A 17,266-nucleotide genomic window follows, 5' to 3' on the forward strand; every position below is an offset into this window, starting at 1 on the left:
CTGGATCCGGGACAGCCAGATAACATGGAAAATGAATTCAGAATATGAAGCTATCCAGAGTAAACGCGGCATTGCGCATAAACTTATCTGCCTTTGTATTCAGCTACCTGTGCAGATTCAATAGGGCTGTACAAGTGCCCTGTTTTCTTATTAAAGAATGCAAGCATTCTTTAGACCAAGGGTGTCCAAACCCACTTCTGGGCACTAAGTCCCCAATTGCAATCTGCAGCAAACCCACAACCACTGATTAACTGTACATTTAACAATCTGTTTCTATTAAAAGACCTTCCAGCAAAAGTGTACCGAGGGATATACTGAACAGTATGATCATATAAAAACACACAACACAGGAAATCTGTACACCAAATCAGTTTTTTTTGTTTGTTTTTTTTTTTTACTTACAGAGGATTCCAGAATTAAAACTTGCTGTTGTCAATAGACAAAACACTGATAATACAAAATCTACAAAAGATATACAGAGAATATCATTTTTACCCCCAGTTTAGGGAGTCAGTTTACTGCAATAGGACATAAAAAAAATAGTTCTAGTGAAGGAAATAGGAAACACACAATATACAACGACAGAATGAATAGGAAAAGGAAGAGGGCGACTATTGATCTCTGTATCTGTGGTTCAGGACTGGATGCCAGCAGACACTTCCACAACCAAGGGAGACTTCAGGGTGTAAAAAACTGACGTTTTCTGAGGAATTTATGTTGACCTGTGGAAGAAACAAAAACAGTAATGAAACCTTAAGGTCAGCTGGACATTAACAGTTGCAGTGCACAGGCATGTTACATACCTGCTTGAATACAGTATGTGTATGCATGTATTTCTAAAAAAATAAAATAATAATCCACAACACTTTCATTTTGAAAATCTCCCATTTTAATGGTTGCAACACATTCGTAACCAACAGTTACAATGTTACAGGAACAATTTAAATAAATAAATTGTGTATATGTGTATATTTATATATATATATTATATATATATATATATATATATATATATATATATATATATATATATATATATATATATATATATATATATATATATATATATATATATATAAATTTTTTTATTTTTTTAAGGCAACAATAAAACAAGAATGGCAAGCAATCAGCTTACCTTCACAATGTTAAACATGAACACACACAAAAAAAAAACCTCTGCATTGGTATGCATTAATCTTGGTAGTCAGTCCTCACGTTTGTGTAAAATAAATAAATATCTATTACAAGTGCGAAAAATGGAGCACTGAAGATTACATTTGTAGATCTTCCATCTTGGGCTTCGTGCACCTTGGGGTATGCAGTGCTATGCAGAGCTGCTCGGACTTGCCATGGACCTTCAGCTGCCGAATGAAGATATACAAAATTGGGATGGTGGATGATAGGAGGTGCTAGACACAAATCCCAACAATGCATAACTTTCCTAACACAATTCAGATTGTGCATTGAAGCAACACAGTTGGATTAAGTAAAGAAATACATATAAAATGTATTGTCACCTTTATGTTTACAATAACCAATATAAGGTTTTATTGTAATTACTCCTACTATTTAAATTTTTTTTTTTAAAAAAACATGCAACGCAGGGAAGATCTGTCAAACTGTGCTTAGTAACGTAGCGGCACTATCATATTTTGTGCTAAAGAGCATGTGTAAATAAAGGCTGCTTAAGTAAAAATTAAAAATTGAATTTAGAACTGGAAATGTGATGCTGCTTCCATATTAGCACACAAACACGCAAAAACACACACAAAAAAAACACACCACAAAGCTGTGCAAAATATTAAAATAAAAACACGAGACTGCAGCTATAGTTTTAAGCCACTGCAAAGATTGTCTAGGATTATTTATTTAAAAGAAGCCGAGACCAATACAAATTAGATTTTTTAGCAATGAATTTAGAGGTGACGTATACCAGAATGATAATAGAATTTAAAAAACAAAACAAGCAATTTGACCATTACAGTCAATAAATAAGACCTCATAGGTTACAAATGACAAGGCACTGTCTAAACCTTGTTACTGTTCCTCAAATTCACTTAAAAGACAGAAACAGGTCCGAAGAGTTGCCTGTCTTAATGCATTGCGATTGCTTTAAAATTATTTTCTAAACAAGCCTCTTTGCTCTGTTTTTTCTCAGCATATTACCTACTCCGCATTTCCCCCTTTGGGATCAATTCTTTGCCAATAGATGATTTCTGAAGTCATGAAATAACGTCAGATTTACTATTAATGGCTTTATTTTCGTTAGTAAATCAAATTGAAACTCTGCATCTCCCAAGAGCCAGACCCTAACTCCTCTATGCTGCAACAGTCCAGGAAACAAACCATCTGCTAAACACAAAGCAGGGCCAATTGGAAATCTGAGTTTAATTGTAGATTAACCTCGTCAGGAGGTAGACCTCACTTTCTGGGAAATTAGAAAATACTATGCTGTGTTAGGAAAACAATCAGCCTCTGAAGGATGTTCTATATGAACTGTACATTTTGCCACAATCACTGGTTACTAAATTTAATTAACGGCAAATTCCCCAAAAAATTCATTAGACAACTGATTTGAAGGAGCAAGGTTTCCAAATCTAACAAGGAATGAAAGAGTTCGACATCTTGCATTGAATAAGAAAAGAAAACAATGCGCCCATTTTTATTTTTTTTTCTGCTGGACATCTATCAACCAGCGGATATTGAAACCTTGGAAGAACAAGATAAAAATCAAAACTGACTGAACTGGCAGCTGCACTTACCCATATCAATAATTCCATTCATGAAATTGGGAACAAATTAATAAACAGATAACTTGGAATGTGATTTAAAAAATTGCAGGGGTAGGAAACTCACTTGGGCTTTGTTTCAGCATCTGTTACTTGGCGAATGTAGATTGCATCTTCAGGATGTTCAATGTCACCCAGTTCGTGCATGTAGGACGCTGCTATAGCCAAAGTGGAGCCGTCATTACTGAATGCAAGGGAAGCGATGCTGGTTGGGTAGCGGTGGAACTGGCAAAGACGCTTCTTGTTGAAGGGGTCCCAGATATTCACAAATCCATCAGAGCCGCCTTAACAAAATAAACACCACAGGATTAAAAAAAAAAAAAAAAAAAAAAAAAAAGGAGTAGCCACACACTGAAAGCTTAACTGTGGTATGTAACAACCACAGGCAATAGCTTTCAAAAAATAGTTATCTAGTATATGGAAGGGAACCAGAACAGATATCAGCCAACTTACCATTAGATCACGCTGCCACAGAAATACAATTTGTTTCAAAAAAGCATTTAACCCTAGAATGAAAGGCATCAACAGAGGCTACATTAAGAGATTCCACTATTAGATAACTTACACCACAAGCCTCGTAAGAGTTTTGTTTTAACACAAAAGCATGGCTCTTACCTGTAGCAAAGGTGTTGTGCACACTGTGGAATGAGATCGCGTTGACCGGGTAAACTTGCTCAATGCCATTTTCCTTTAACCTGTGGCATTTAAATGCATATTTTTTCTTTTGTACTTCTGGGCTGGGGTCCAAATACTCAACTGCAACCCGACCTTCGATTGAGCTAAGTACGTAGCCCTACAACCAAGAAACAACAACACTTCTGCATGGGATTGTATTAGACCACAAACATGAAAGCATCTGAAGAGAGTCTGGGCTACAGTAGCCTGAACAGCAGTAAATGGATGCAGCACCAGGTTTTCTCTCTCATGCAGCTCAGTTTAACTGGTCAGGTCATGGAGGTGCAGTTAGTGGTGTCAAAAATTAGCGATTTTTGAAAACAATGTTATTTATCTCTTAAGTTTAAACAATGATCAAGCCAAGTACACTTCTAAAACAGTCCTGCAGCTATTCTATGGCTGCCAGACTTTTGTTGAGTAAACTTTCCTGCTAGAGCTACAACATCCTGCCTGGTTAGAACGCAGCCCCACACTCCTGATAAGTGGGTAAAATGATGGAGTCCCATTCCAACTTGGAATATTGAGCTCAAACACTACGCAGTTTATTTGAATTATTATTATTATTATTATTATTATTATTATTAATAATAATAAATCAGTTATTGTCACTCTTTCTGCTATGGGTAGAATCAAAAGATGACTTGTCAGAAGCTAGCTGTTATTGGGAGCACATCTCAAACTACTGGTCCATCCAAAACATCAATAAACCCAGAGCTTGTCAAATTTTAACAGGAAGCAACATATAGCTTCTAGACTATGGAAACACTAGAAGAAAAAGTTATTGATCCAGATTGTTTTTTTCTGATGGAAACATGTAATTAGTATGTTAAACTTCACTGGTACCTGTTTGTTTGGAAATGCTCTGATGCAGCGGGTCTGATATTTGAGACTGGACTCCCTCCTCTGCTGAACATAGCCCATATTCCTCAAGTCCCACACAAGGACTCTCCGGCCAGCTGTACCAACGATCAGTCGATCTCCTGCCACCGACAGCGTGTAAACCTGGGGAAGTAGTAACACCACCACAATCAGGAACAAAAAAGAAAAACCTTTTGCCTATTGAAATAGTAGTACAATTATACCGGTAAAAACATAGTACCTCTGCAATCCAAAGGAGTTTGAGGAATCAGGAAAAAAAAAAAAAAAGTGAAACATCCTAATCTTTTTTTGAAGGAAAAAATTCAAAATAACCACACATCAAAAGCCTAGGTAACAGTAAAACAAGATCCCCCTGCAAGTGTACATGCTGACCACAACGGTATGTCTTTGATCACTTGGAATGAACAAAGTACTTGAAATAATAATCACTTCAGTGAACACCTTCTACATTTGACAGCAGGTTAATACTTACCATTATTACTCACTACCACCACATTGGAAGAGGGAGAAAGCTATGAAGATATGAAAACCTTCCACATAGTATAGTACAAAAAGGAATTACTATAGCATCTTCTGATGAATAGGAAAGGATAAGGCTTTTTATACAATTAAATAAATTATATAAAGACAATTTGTGAGCTTTTAGCCATTTTTATTCCTATTCTTTTATGCTTCTACAAATCATCCCTCAGTCGCACCATACTTGCCTTTCACATCACCCTGCTGAATTCTTAAGTGGAGCACATCATCTCAACAAATCTTCACTGTAATGCCAGCTGCTGTCTTCTTTAGTTTAACCACTTCAAATCATTTCAATTGCCCCAGCTATTAAAAATTGTAATTCATACCCACCATTTGGCAATACATAACACTAGCTATTCTTTATAAATATTGGTTGTCAGCCAGACTTCATACTAAATGCCCTTCTACTGTTATAAATCAAGCTGCAAAGCTGACAGGTCATGCAGATTCTTGCAAGTCAACGGCGTGCAAACATCCATCCAGTGAAGAATTACAAAAACTGATGACAATGAACCCTGCGGAACTAATAAACAGCTTCATTCACAGAGGCTGTCAGTTGCACTCCAATCTGTCACAAATTCATCCCTTTACCGCGCACATATCAAACTCGGCTATAAATCACAGTCACTCTAATGTAATCCATTTATCCTCAACACAGAGCTTTTGCTGAAATTTGGTCAAGAAATATCTGTTGAGCAACACGGCCATTCAGTGGTAATGTGCTGTGTAATGTGGTCATTTTCGCTGCAAAAGTCCAGAAGATCCTGGCAGGTACGGACAGCAGAAAGTAACCGATGTTTCTCAGCAATTTACTGAGCGTATAGATTAAGGGTTTCAAAACAATAGATCGAATCAATCGTGCAAGCCTACAGTACAGATACTGCAGACTAATCAGACAGAAAATGGCTCTACTGCAAGTTCAGGTGTTACAGCTGAAAGTGTGGATACTTTGAACATTTGGAATACAAAATATTTGTAATGCTTTACCATTGCTCTTTCCGTTGTAAACCTCAAAACACAATTTTGGAATATGGCAATTACTCTAGTCTCAATTATCATAATGTATTAGTGCTGGGATAAACACAGGATTTTCACGTTCGGATATTCGCTCGGTGTAAATATTTGTTCGGATATAAGCGCCATTATATTGCTCTGAATGCAGGCAGACACAGCATAGCAGCCGGGCAGGGGGTGTGGCCTTGGCCCCTGTGTGTGCGCGCCTTTATTTTACAGCAAGACCTCACCATATGTAACATGTTAAAACAGAAAAACATCCCAGGAGTAAAGAATATGTTGTGTAGGACTTACTTTACCCCAGTGAATTAGCTACAAACACAAAGGATGCCCAATAGCAGTTCAAGTTAAATGTTTTGTTTATTCCCGAAATAAATAGTGCATCAAGTTGACACCTCATTTTATTTTATTTTTTCATTCCTTGCCATTGCCGTTTCTTCACAGTAAACAGTGGCCAGACACATTTTCATAAATTAATAACATGAGGTTTACGTGTGCCTTTGTAGCTGAACAAGCAAACTGAAATTTAACTTTAAACACTTCAAATAAAACAAAATGTGGAAATTGCATTGTAAAATGAAGGGGAAAAAAAACACACACCATTTTGGTTCTCGTTTATTACATTCCACATAACTGGAATTCACAACAATACAGACAGACACAGACAGAGAGACAGACAGATAGATAAAATATACAGTCTATATAAAAATCACTACACAGCATTTTAAGGAAGTTGGTGACCGTTTAAACGAGATATTTCAGAATGACGTGCTGCTTTTAGAGCGAGCCAGAATCTCATGGAACATAAAGGCAAGCACAACACATTTTTGTCCCAGATGGCTTTCCATAGAGATAACTACTTTTTTGCTGTCAAACTTTTAAATTGAGGCACAAGAGCTGATGTGTTGATTCTGTGTTTTTTTATATATATATTGATCTCACATATCAATCACACAGAGATCTTTCATTTGCCATTTTTTGAAAATGTCGTGAAAATTCTGGTGAGACGGTAAATAAGTGCAAGTTATTTTTGTCATTGGTAGTGAATATGAACATCTGATTTTTGTATTCAAATATATGTTAAATATTTGTTCGAATTCAATTCAAACCTTTATGTAACCAGGTAAAGACATGAATGTTGGGATATTTGTCCCAGCAATATAATGTATAATGCCAAGCCATTCACCGATTACTTTTTTTGTATTCCAAATGTATATAGAATCCCCACTTTCAACTGTAACTCCACCTGAACAGCAGTGCTTGATAAACATAAAAGAAAAACAACCTTGCTGTGTTGTATGTGTCAAGTATCTATCCATGTTAACTCCTGGTATTATATCACCACACTTGATGCACAGGGATTACCATAAACAGTTGACACATTTTTAGTTGTCCACTTGCTAAACACTCTTCTCCCGCCCCCCCGCCCCGCCCCGCTTCATTTTCATTGTGATCAGCAATTGAGAAACCCCTTTATCATATTCAACACGCAACAAAACCATGGTTACCAGCATTCTACTTGAAATAACATCTGGTCACACGAAGCTATACCTTGTAGATATAGACCCTACACAAATTACCACAATTAATAAACTGTAGAAAACGCAGCACATAGTGTATTACACAGACTTTTATAGCATACATTTACAAGTAAAAACAATATGAACAGAACAAAACATTAGAGTTGAACAGAACTAACTTGCACTTATTCCGAGCTCCGCCCCATTCCTTAAGCACAGCTGGACTCACTGGAGGCAAGGCAGACGCTTCGTCCTGCAACGGCGACTCCACTCGTCGATCAGGGTATTGTGCACATTTTCAAATCAAACTAGTAACTGTCACCGTATATACCTATAATAGCAAAAGCTTACCTACACCTTAACCCGTTAATATCAAAGTAGGCGCTTTGAATCACAGCCACTGTAGCTGGCAAATGAAAGTGCACAGTCGGTCTGATAATTGACAGTCATTTAAACAAATGAGAGCATTCTAGCGCTGCTTCAGCCAACGAGATCTGTCAGGACAGGATGAAATGACTGACTGTGAAACTACACTAGCCTATTAAGGAATCACTGATTTGACTGACAGCGACCCCTAGCCATTCAGAGCAGAACAGACAGCAAGTATAAAAACTACACAGACAAGATGATTTCTGAAAATCATTTTGGTAAGAAAAAAAATAGCAAGTGGTTTTACCAACGTTTATCCTATATAAACTTATTTCAGTCTAACTCATTTTTTGGGAATTCGACGTTTAACAAGCCGATTACCGATTACAATCAAAGTACCAAGCCTAATAAATCATGACACTACCAAATAAAGTAATACTAGTTGCCAATATTCTACTGTGTGCCTTTCGTGTTGTATGCCGCCAACTTCGGTAGCTTACCCTCCACAGCAGTTCATTTACCAAAGACATTATATAAAGCTTAGAACGGACACATCACCCAATTAGAGATGTGTATGGATTTACAAAAACACTAGGAGTACTGAATTTAGAGTTGAAGGTTTTAAATTTGTATTGACAGACAAATGCACTTCAGTTCTCATTAGTTGCAATATTCTAGTGCAGGAGAAAGTTTTGGCCAACCATGTAAATCTCCTTAAAACATGTAAAATCTTGTTGGGCTTTGGTGCAGAAATACAAAAATGTAGTAGATACGAAACCAACCTTTTCCGGCTGTGAGAAGGTTCCTGCGTTACATGGAGTCCTGGGATCCCAAAGTCTGACCGATCTGTCCCAGCTACCCGTCACCATCACATTCACCTCAGGACAGTACTCCACACATCGGATTGGAGCATCATGGGCACCTACTATCGTTTCTGCAGTTATTGAAAGAGTGAGAATTAACACCCCTGTTATTACATGATCTACACTATTATAGGTGGATTGTGTACTTGGCTTTAGTGTCCAAAAGGGGCGTTTAGGGATTTAATTTAACTTAAAAACAAATCAGACAACCTAACATTTGAAGCCCTACCAACAGTGTGTGGAGGGTAGACAAAATGGTTTGTTGTACACATGTCTTCATTGGTTTAATTCAGATTAATTCAGATTATATTAATATATATATTTTTAGCAGATGCCTTTATCCAAGGCGACTTACAGAGACTAGGGTGTGTGAACTATGCATCAGCTGCAGAGTCACTTACAACTACGTCTCACCCGAAAGACGGAGCACAAGGGGGTTAAGTGACTTGCTCAGGGTCACACAATGAGTCAGTGGCTGATGTGGGATTTGAACCGGGAACCTCCTGGTTACAAGCCTGTTTCTTTAACTACTGGACACACAGCCTCCTGGACACAGTATTATTTGTGCTGAACTGAGCGGGGTAGGTATTGTTGCATCTCAGTTTTTATCTGGTAAATAAATAAATAGGATTGCAAGAAACAGATTGTGATAGCTGAAAGTTAATAATAGCAGAAAATCAAAGTAGAGAAGTCGGCATGTTCAAAATTAATATATTCTGTATTAATACATTTTGATACCAAATAAATGAACAAATTGTTGCCGCACTGCTTTGACAACACTGAAAAATCATTGTATACAATATTGAAGAATATTGTGTGTTGGATCAAATTTGGGAAGCACAAATACGGCTTACCTTGGTCTGTGTTTAGATCATGCGTTTTCAGCTGCAGGTCCAAGCCACCACTCCAAACATGTGTGGGGTCCTTGTAAAGAAAAAATGAATATAAGGAGCAAAAAACACTATAGTTTGTTAACAGCTCTGCAACCACACCTTAATGTTGACCAGTGTTCCCTCCAAGGCTAAAACACGTGCATTTTTCACAGTAACTGGCAACAACCTTCGCACTCAGTTTACTAACTTTCGCAAGTTATTATCATAAATATCAACCTCAAATTGAGACTCCAGCCTCTCGAGGTAAACCTATTTTGAGACCATTCTTACAAAGCATTAAAATAAGCATATTTGTGTCTGTCTTGCAGCTGACTCTCTGATTTCCCTCTGTAAAAATGCACATCACATTAGTGCAGAGCTGGCTTGGGTACCAGCGAATCAACTACCGGTACAGGGTGGGCGAAGCAGGCGTCTGGCAAATCTGCCTCTAGAGAGCGTGCTGCTCAGTGCTGTTCATGAACTTTAGAGTTTTTAAGTCGTCGTATAATAGAATACTAAAATCAGTGAAGCACAATCTTCCTGCATTATTTAGAAGTATAAATACTCCAGTAAACATAAAAATCACAGTACTCACACTAACAGTTTTTGTTTTATTTCCCTTTTAAAAAGACGACCATTTCAGAACTCATAGTATTTTGAAACTGGCAAAAATGTAATCAGCACATTAGTCGAAAATACACATTTGTGTATAGTAATTGAAGACATTCTATGTCCATTACTTTTTTTTGCAAGTTTATTCATCATGTGACTTCATTCCATGTCTCTGCTGAAACTCAACATGGCAGCTGCACCAGCAAAGAAAAAAAAATGCAATGCTTCAGTAAGACAGAGCTAAAATAAATCGGATTATCTATATGAGGATGGTGCGATACTATTCTTAAAGTTTTGCTGTAATTCACGTGATCATGTACGAGTCAATACCACTAAATATCATAATGCCAGTCGTAAATACGTAGAGAATAAGAATGCAAATAAGACAGCAACAATGGCAAAGCACTGCATTCTATGCTGAAAAAACTAAGACCTAAGGTACTGCGGTCAAGGCAGAGCTTTCCTAAAGTAAGCTAAATTAATTGCGTATTTCATTATTGTTTAGTTTATTTCTTCCCATGCTACCTGCCTTTAATGAAGCTAGAAATAGCCATTTTAAACCATGGTCTTTCCTTATTATATTTTTGACGACGAAGAAATGAGCTCAAAACTATTTTTCTAGCTATACAATCCTTAAAGGAAATTGCTCACTTTACTGTGTAAAGGATGTAGTCACTACACTACACACCGTTGGTTTCATAAAGACATTCTGTCTGAAGACACACCTCTTAATCTTGCAAATAACACTGCAGATTTAGGAAAAAACAATTATGATTAATTATGCGTTTACATTAAAAGGGGCACCATTTAAATTACAATTGGGCAATACATAGCAGTGAACCTGTTGTAGATCAACAAGTCAGTCAATACACCTTTATCAGTGTTTCATATCTCAGTCAAAATGGCAAGTTTCAGTATCTAAAAAGCTTAGAGGGAACGCTGATGTTGACCTAAACACCTATTCCATCAATCAGTCCTGGAGGTCTCAGGCAGACTGTCAATAATGCCTGGTTTCCTGGAGTTTGTGATATGGACTAATTTTCACCCTGAATCCAGGTCTCAAGAGGTTAAAAGGCATGAAACACAAGTAGTGAATTACCAACACCTGGAGGTGAAGGGTTGGACCAATTTGACTACATGGGATGGGCTGGCTTGGGGGGGCTTTAGTTGCATATCGATGCAACTATGGGACTGTGTTTGCGAAGGAGTGGGAGTCAAAATGGTTTGTATTAAACTTGTAACCAGCTGTTGGTGAACTGACCTAAAAAAAACATATGCATCACAGTATAACCACAAAACCCCCATCGGTTAATATGTTCAAAAAAATAATTATATAATCACTTACATAAAAGGCACAATCGAGAACAGGGGCGGAGTGCTGGTACTTCATCCTCATTGCGTTGCCACCAACATCAAACAAGCGGACAGTGGTATCCCAGGAAGAAACCAACAAGAACTGTGCAGTGCTTGGACTGAACTTGACAGCAGAGATACCATCCTCAGGGCCCTGGTTTAGCTTAAATTCATTTGAACCTGTCATCTGGGGTAGAAAATCAATCCAGTATTAACCCAGAAATGTAAGAAAATCAGTCGCATAGAATTAGGTTTAAAATGTTTTTCAATCTGTTTTACCCAGCATTTCGAACAAATCGGAATGCAAATGTGTTTTCAAACCCCCCCCCCCATGTTGATATTTACTGAAAAATGAAAAAAACAAATACAGGAACTGCACTTGGGAGTCTATAAGGGAATAGAAAAACAACATGGAGAAAGAAAGAGGCACACATTCTAGCTTGTTTAACATACTAACAGAATTTGACCCAATGAAATGTTAAATGTGGGTCTGTCAGCTCAAACTCATTGTAAAAAATGAATACATTAAGTGTTAAGTGGGAGTTACTAACAATTGTAGTACTAGTATGCTACACGTATACGATTGCATGATTCAGCCTGTCACACAAATAAATCATTTTTTATACACATATATAATATACAGAGAGAGAGAGAGAGAGAGAGAGAGAGAGAGAGAGAGAGAGAGAGAGAGAGAGAGAGAGAGAGAGAGAGAGAGAGAGAGAGACAGACAGACAGACAGACAGACAGACAGACAGACAGACAGACAGACAGACAGACAGACAGACAGACAGACAGACAGACAGACAGTGCTTTATGTTACTGCACCAAATAATGACAAGATACACCGGCGTTTCCGTTTTAATTTTAGGTCTTAAGTTTTTTATGGCCACAATACTTATGTTTAAACAACACCACGATATGTTTTCCATTTTGTACCAACTTTACTTGGACAGAAAAAAAAACATTCAAAATACCACACACGTATACTGAATAAGTCAGTTTGTTGCCAGCTACATACGTCATAATCTTCTATCTGTTGTAACCTTCTACAAAGAAACACCAACGATTCGTCCACACGATAACAGAAATGCATATTATTATTATTATTATTTATTTATTAGCAGACGCCCTTATCCAGGGCGACTTACAATCGTAAGCAAATAAAGCAAATACAAAGAAATACCCGATGTAAACGAAAAGTTGTTCTCAAACCTAAATGAAATTAACAACAGAGAAGGCCTGAAAAAGCCTGACAAAATAACATAATTTAGCAACGACTGACTGCATTCTATTAACAAACAAAAAACACATTCACAGTAACGATATTTAACATTTATTAAACTCACCTTTGTCTTAGCTATTTTAAAAATAAAATCACAGAAGCAAAAATATTCTTTCTATATATACAAAAAAAACACGTACAGTATTTTCTTTCCCCTCTTTTTTCTCGCTGACTCTGAACACACCGCGCTATCCGTCTCGGCCCTTCTTTCCTTGCCGCAAAGCAAAAGGAGAACAAAACGTTTTCCTATTGGTTAATTTGAACCTCAACACGTTCCCGCCTCCCTTCTTGTTGACGCACTTCCGTTGTCATGTAGGACATTGGTGTCATGTGATACAGGAATAGCATTTTGTTCTCGGGTTCGTTTTAAAATACACTGCAATCTAGTTCAGTAATATTGTGTGTGGTTAAGTCAGTTCAGTGTCTCGGTGAGAAAGAACTCGTTGGTAAGCTTTTTTTTTTTTTTTTTTCAGTTTAAAATGTGAAAAAAGCGGACCGTCGTGGTTTGCAACAGTAGTTTTGCCAAAAAACAGTACAGTTCTTGTAAACACGAAGCATTTGAATAATGATATCGGTATTTAAATAGTCATAGCGTATCAGTACTAACGTTTTTTTTTTTTTGTTTTTTCAACAGTAACTACACACGAAACAAAACATTTCTGGAGGGAAAGACCACACTGCAAACCGCAGACCATTATAAATCAATATACAAATAGCCTATGTGTACCTATGCCAGTTTGTATTTATTTTTAAGTAAAACACATGGAAAATATTGAATTCATTACCTGGGGGGGGGGGGGGGGGGTATCAAAAGGTACCAGGGAATCCTAGATTGCATTAACCATAGTTAAAGAAGACTTATTATTTTGCATTGATGCATATTGTGACGATCACTGAGTAAACGGGGCTCCTCTTTATGCTTTTGCATTTTAACTTCTCGCTGTTTCTTTGTCAGCCTTGGCTGTGCTGGTTCTTATTAAGGAACATGTTTTTAGATGCTAGAATTTCTGCTTATGTCTTTGGTTACCTCGTCGGGTTGCTAAAAAAAGACATAATCAGATAACCTCAAAAGAAAGGTACTTATCTGCAAACGACAGCAATCACTGTTAAGAAAAAAATATGTGCAATTAACATAATATGTGATCTAATTGTGACAAACACTGTTTATTAAATGGCTGATTGAGGGCAGAACAGCATAAGGCATGTGTAATATTGTTGTTGTGTTTGTTTTTACAATGTGGTGGCTGCTGGGACCCATAATGCAGACCCCACACTAAAAAGGATGCACGAATGTAGAATTAATAAATGATATATATATATATATATATATATATATATATATATATATATATATATATATATATATATATATATATATATAACCATGTTTTATCATTTTCTTTCTTTTTATTTTATTTGAAATGTATTGTTCAAAAAGAAAAATATAATAACGCTGTGTAGGTTTATATAGTGTCGTTGTTTTAATATTATATCGTATGACGGCCAGTTTCTTCAAAAGATGACTGCATTGTGTTTTGTAAAAGGGGATATTCTGAAAAAGTGAAAGTAAATGTTTTGTGCAACGCTGAAACCAACTAAGTTTTTATATCCAAAAAGTGCTTCACTCTGATGATCTCATTTAAGGAACCTTATCGTTTTAGTTTCAGTGAATTGAGGTATTGCACAACTTTTTTCTGTTGAAAATCAATAACTATTATTATTATTATTATTATTATTATTATTATTATTATTATTATTATTATTATTATTATATACATTGCGTTGTCCATAATAAAATACTTGTTGCCTTCATTTTTACACTAGAGTGTGGTTAACAAATTCCATGTCATCAATCTGAGAACATTTAAATTCCTTTTTGGACATATCATTTCCCCAAACAAAGTGACTAAGTTTACAATGCATTCAGGTATTTCTGGTAATATAAAATCAATAAAACGAAACTCATCTTTCTCTATTCCTTTATTTTCAATGTTGTAATGTTTATTGTGTGTGTGTGTGTGTGTGAGAGAGAGAGAGAGAGAGAGAGAGAGAGAGACAAAAAATAAGACAGACCTATTTGTAAAGAAATTTATTTCAGTGTGATTTGTTAAATATCCTGGTATTAAAACACCAGAAGTTTTTTGGATTTTTTTTTGCACATAACAGGTGTATCGGTTAAACAAAGAAGGGGTAGCTGTTTAAATGGGGAAACAATCTACAAAATAATGAATATACACATGGTGTATTTGCCATTTAGAGAAGCACATTGCTGTCATTTTTACACATCCAGCTGTTGCATAAGAAAGATACATTTTCAACAGGTAAGGTTATTATATAAATATACATTTATGTGTCAACAGTTTTATTTTATTTTTTTATTTTTTTTTTGTGGGGGGGGGGGGGGGGGAATAAAGTCAGTATTCAATCTTGTTATACAGATTGTATAAAGGTAGGGCTGGTAGGTTGCTCCCGGGGTAATAGAAAGGTGTTGGGAAAGCAATGGACCTTGGAACTGGAACTCTCAGAAGAGAATTGTCTCTGAATACCAGCGGCATCCCCACTAGAGTCTGTGCGGAGGCATGTGCCATGTTGGCCGCTTCTAGTTCCGCGGATAGCTGCCTCTTCCACTTGTTTCTGCGGTTTTGGAACCAAGTCTTCACCTGTGTCTCTGTTAGCTGCAGGCTTGAGGCTAGGCAGGCCCGCTCAGAACTGCTCAAGTAGCGCTTCATGTCGAAGGTGGACTCTAGTTGGTACACCTGGCTCCGTGAGAAAACGGTTCGGGTCTTCTTCTTGGATGAGTTGCTGTGTTTGTTGTCCTCTGAAGCCGGCGAGTTTTGGCTACAAGGTCTGTCCTTGTCGTCTTTGTAATCCTGTAGTACAGGTGTTGGTGGTAAGCGCTGCCGTCTTTCAGTGCCGTCCTGACCCGCTCCAATCCCTTTACCTATAAAAAAAACAAAGCAGTGAAAACGTACGGTTTTACTGCATTGCTCATTCAGGTTTGTTTTTTGTTTTTTTTTCGTTTGCTTTCCCAGAATGATGATTTAGTTTCAATTTACTTTTTGGAATCGTAACTTTAAGCAAACTGAATAATGGGCATATTAATATAATGTATAGTACCGTGGAATATTTGTTTTATTTATATAATTATGATATGTAGGCTATTCGTATTATTTTAATTATAAAATTAATACAGTCTTTACCGTATAATACGAGGAATCTTTGTTACATTTTTGAAGAAACAGGTGTTTTGATGCGATTTCTCAAGTTTATATACAGTGCAAGTCTTATTCACCAGTGTTATGTCAATTAAATACTATATTTTCTTTAAGAAAAGTTTTAGTATTAACATCCATTCCCCTTATTAATTCATAATTTGTGAATATCAAATATCCTGTTCATGTACATAATCTGAGATCGCTGTCACGTATTCTTTTTTTTTTTTTTTTTTTTTTGCAACATTTTAATAATTTAATTAATGTCTTGGATGGGAACCCTGATTAATTTTAAAATGTTTTATAATTTGATACTTATAACTGTAAGACAGTAAACTATGCACAATGCATTGCAAACGCTCCAAACTATCGCACTTACAGACCATACTAACGTTGCATTTCTAGTAACTTGGAACATATCATTGTAAAAGTTATGATTAATTAATTAGCGAGTGTGGTTTTATTTTCTTGGTCAAAAAAATGAATTTGTGCAGAACTTATGGCTAAATTGTATGGGATTCAGGAATTAAATACAGAAGTTGACAAACAGCGAATTGCAAAGGTTTGCACATTGAAACATGAGTGAAAGATTGATCAAGTGGCAATAGACTCACCGAGCTTCTAAATAATACTTACCGAGACGAGAGAAGTTGATAGGTTGGTGCTGGTGATTGCATGGCTCGTTGTGGCCGGGTTCCGAGCAGAAACAGCCCGGTTCTTTATAGCACGATTCTTCCCCGGCGCTACAGTCTTCTTCCGATGACATAGAAAGGGTTCGCGTTCTTTGCAAAGCTCCAATGGACGTGTCTTTGCTACCTGAGCGGCCACCTTCCGACGTGGTACCCAGGATCGACTGGATAGTAAAGCTGGAGATCGGCGCAGGGAAGCACTTGCTACCGCGGTCTTCTATATTACTCATTCTGGGATCATAACACGAAGAGAGAGAGAGAAAGAGAGAGAGAGAGAAAACAACACGTCTCAATTTAGAGGAGTATTGCGTAAAGAATAGGCGTTAAAGGTTTTTGCTGTTTTTCCCTGAGCCTGCACAGCCTGAATGTATCCCCTTCCTTCCTCCAGAAGGGTATTGATCTCAAGGCAGCTTTGTGGCGTTGCTTCATTTGCATGTAGGTTAGCTTTGCACGGGCCAATCACAGCCTGAAAGTTAGCCCCGGAAATTTTAAACTACTTCTCTTCTGGAGCAAAAAACAATCCCAGAACAGGCCACTTGATTGTGACTAATTGTTTTGTACACATGTATCTTAAGTACATGCCACACCATTAACAAGCAATAATTATTTGGATTG

The 17,266-nt window shown here is 36.9% G+C and overlaps 2 protein-coding genes across 5 annotated transcripts in view; both read right to left on the minus strand.

Moving 5' to 3' along the window:
- Positions 1–354: 354 nt before the first annotated feature.
- On the minus strand, positions 355–12,984 carry LOC117414700 (mitotic checkpoint protein BUB3). 4 transcript variants are annotated; one of them, XR_004546284.3, is made up of 9 exons: positions 12,815–12,980; positions 11,461–11,655; positions 9,486–9,555; positions 8,551–8,702; positions 4,308–4,466; positions 3,405–3,582; positions 2,857–3,073; positions 1,276–1,361; positions 355–722 (listed from the first exon to the last, which is right to left on the minus strand). XR_004546284.3 is itself a non-coding variant. In XM_034024466.3 (8 exons), the coding sequence occupies exons 2-8, from the start codon at positions 11,653–11,655 to the stop codon at positions 713–715; spliced, it is 981 nt and encodes a 326-aa protein (XP_033880357.1). In that variant the 5' UTR covers positions 12,891–12,984; the 3' UTR covers positions 355–712. The 4 variants fall into 4 exon arrangements, 3 of the variants coding, with proteins under 3 accessions (XP_033880357.1, XP_033880356.1, XP_033880358.1); XM_034024466.3 differs by lacking the exon at positions 1,276–1,361 and having other exon boundaries at positions 12,891–12,984; XM_034024465.3 differs by lacking the exon at positions 1,276–1,361 and having other exon boundaries at positions 12,815–12,979.
- A 2,126-nt stretch (positions 12,985–15,110) lies between these two features.
- LOC117415314 (homeobox protein HMX2-like) overlaps positions 15,111–17,266 on the minus strand; it is a 7,546-nt gene continuing 5,390 nt past the window's right edge. Inside the window, exons 2-3 of the mRNA XM_034025470.3 lie at positions 16,599–16,882; positions 15,111–15,691 (exon numbers count right to left, since the gene is read on the minus strand). Coding sequence (XP_033881361.2) covers positions 15,165–15,691; positions 16,599–16,881 — 810 coding nt within the window. The 5' untranslated portion in view covers position 16,882 and the 3' untranslated portion in view covers positions 15,111–15,164. The remainder of the gene's footprint in view (positions 15,692–16,598; positions 16,883–17,266) is intronic.

Source organism: Acipenser ruthenus, chromosome 7 (genome assembly GCF_902713425.1).
Source record: "Acipenser ruthenus chromosome 7, fAciRut3.2 maternal haplotype, whole genome shotgun sequence".
NCBI classification, from domain to species: Eukaryota; Metazoa; Chordata; class Actinopteri; order Acipenseriformes; family Acipenseridae; genus Acipenser; species Acipenser ruthenus.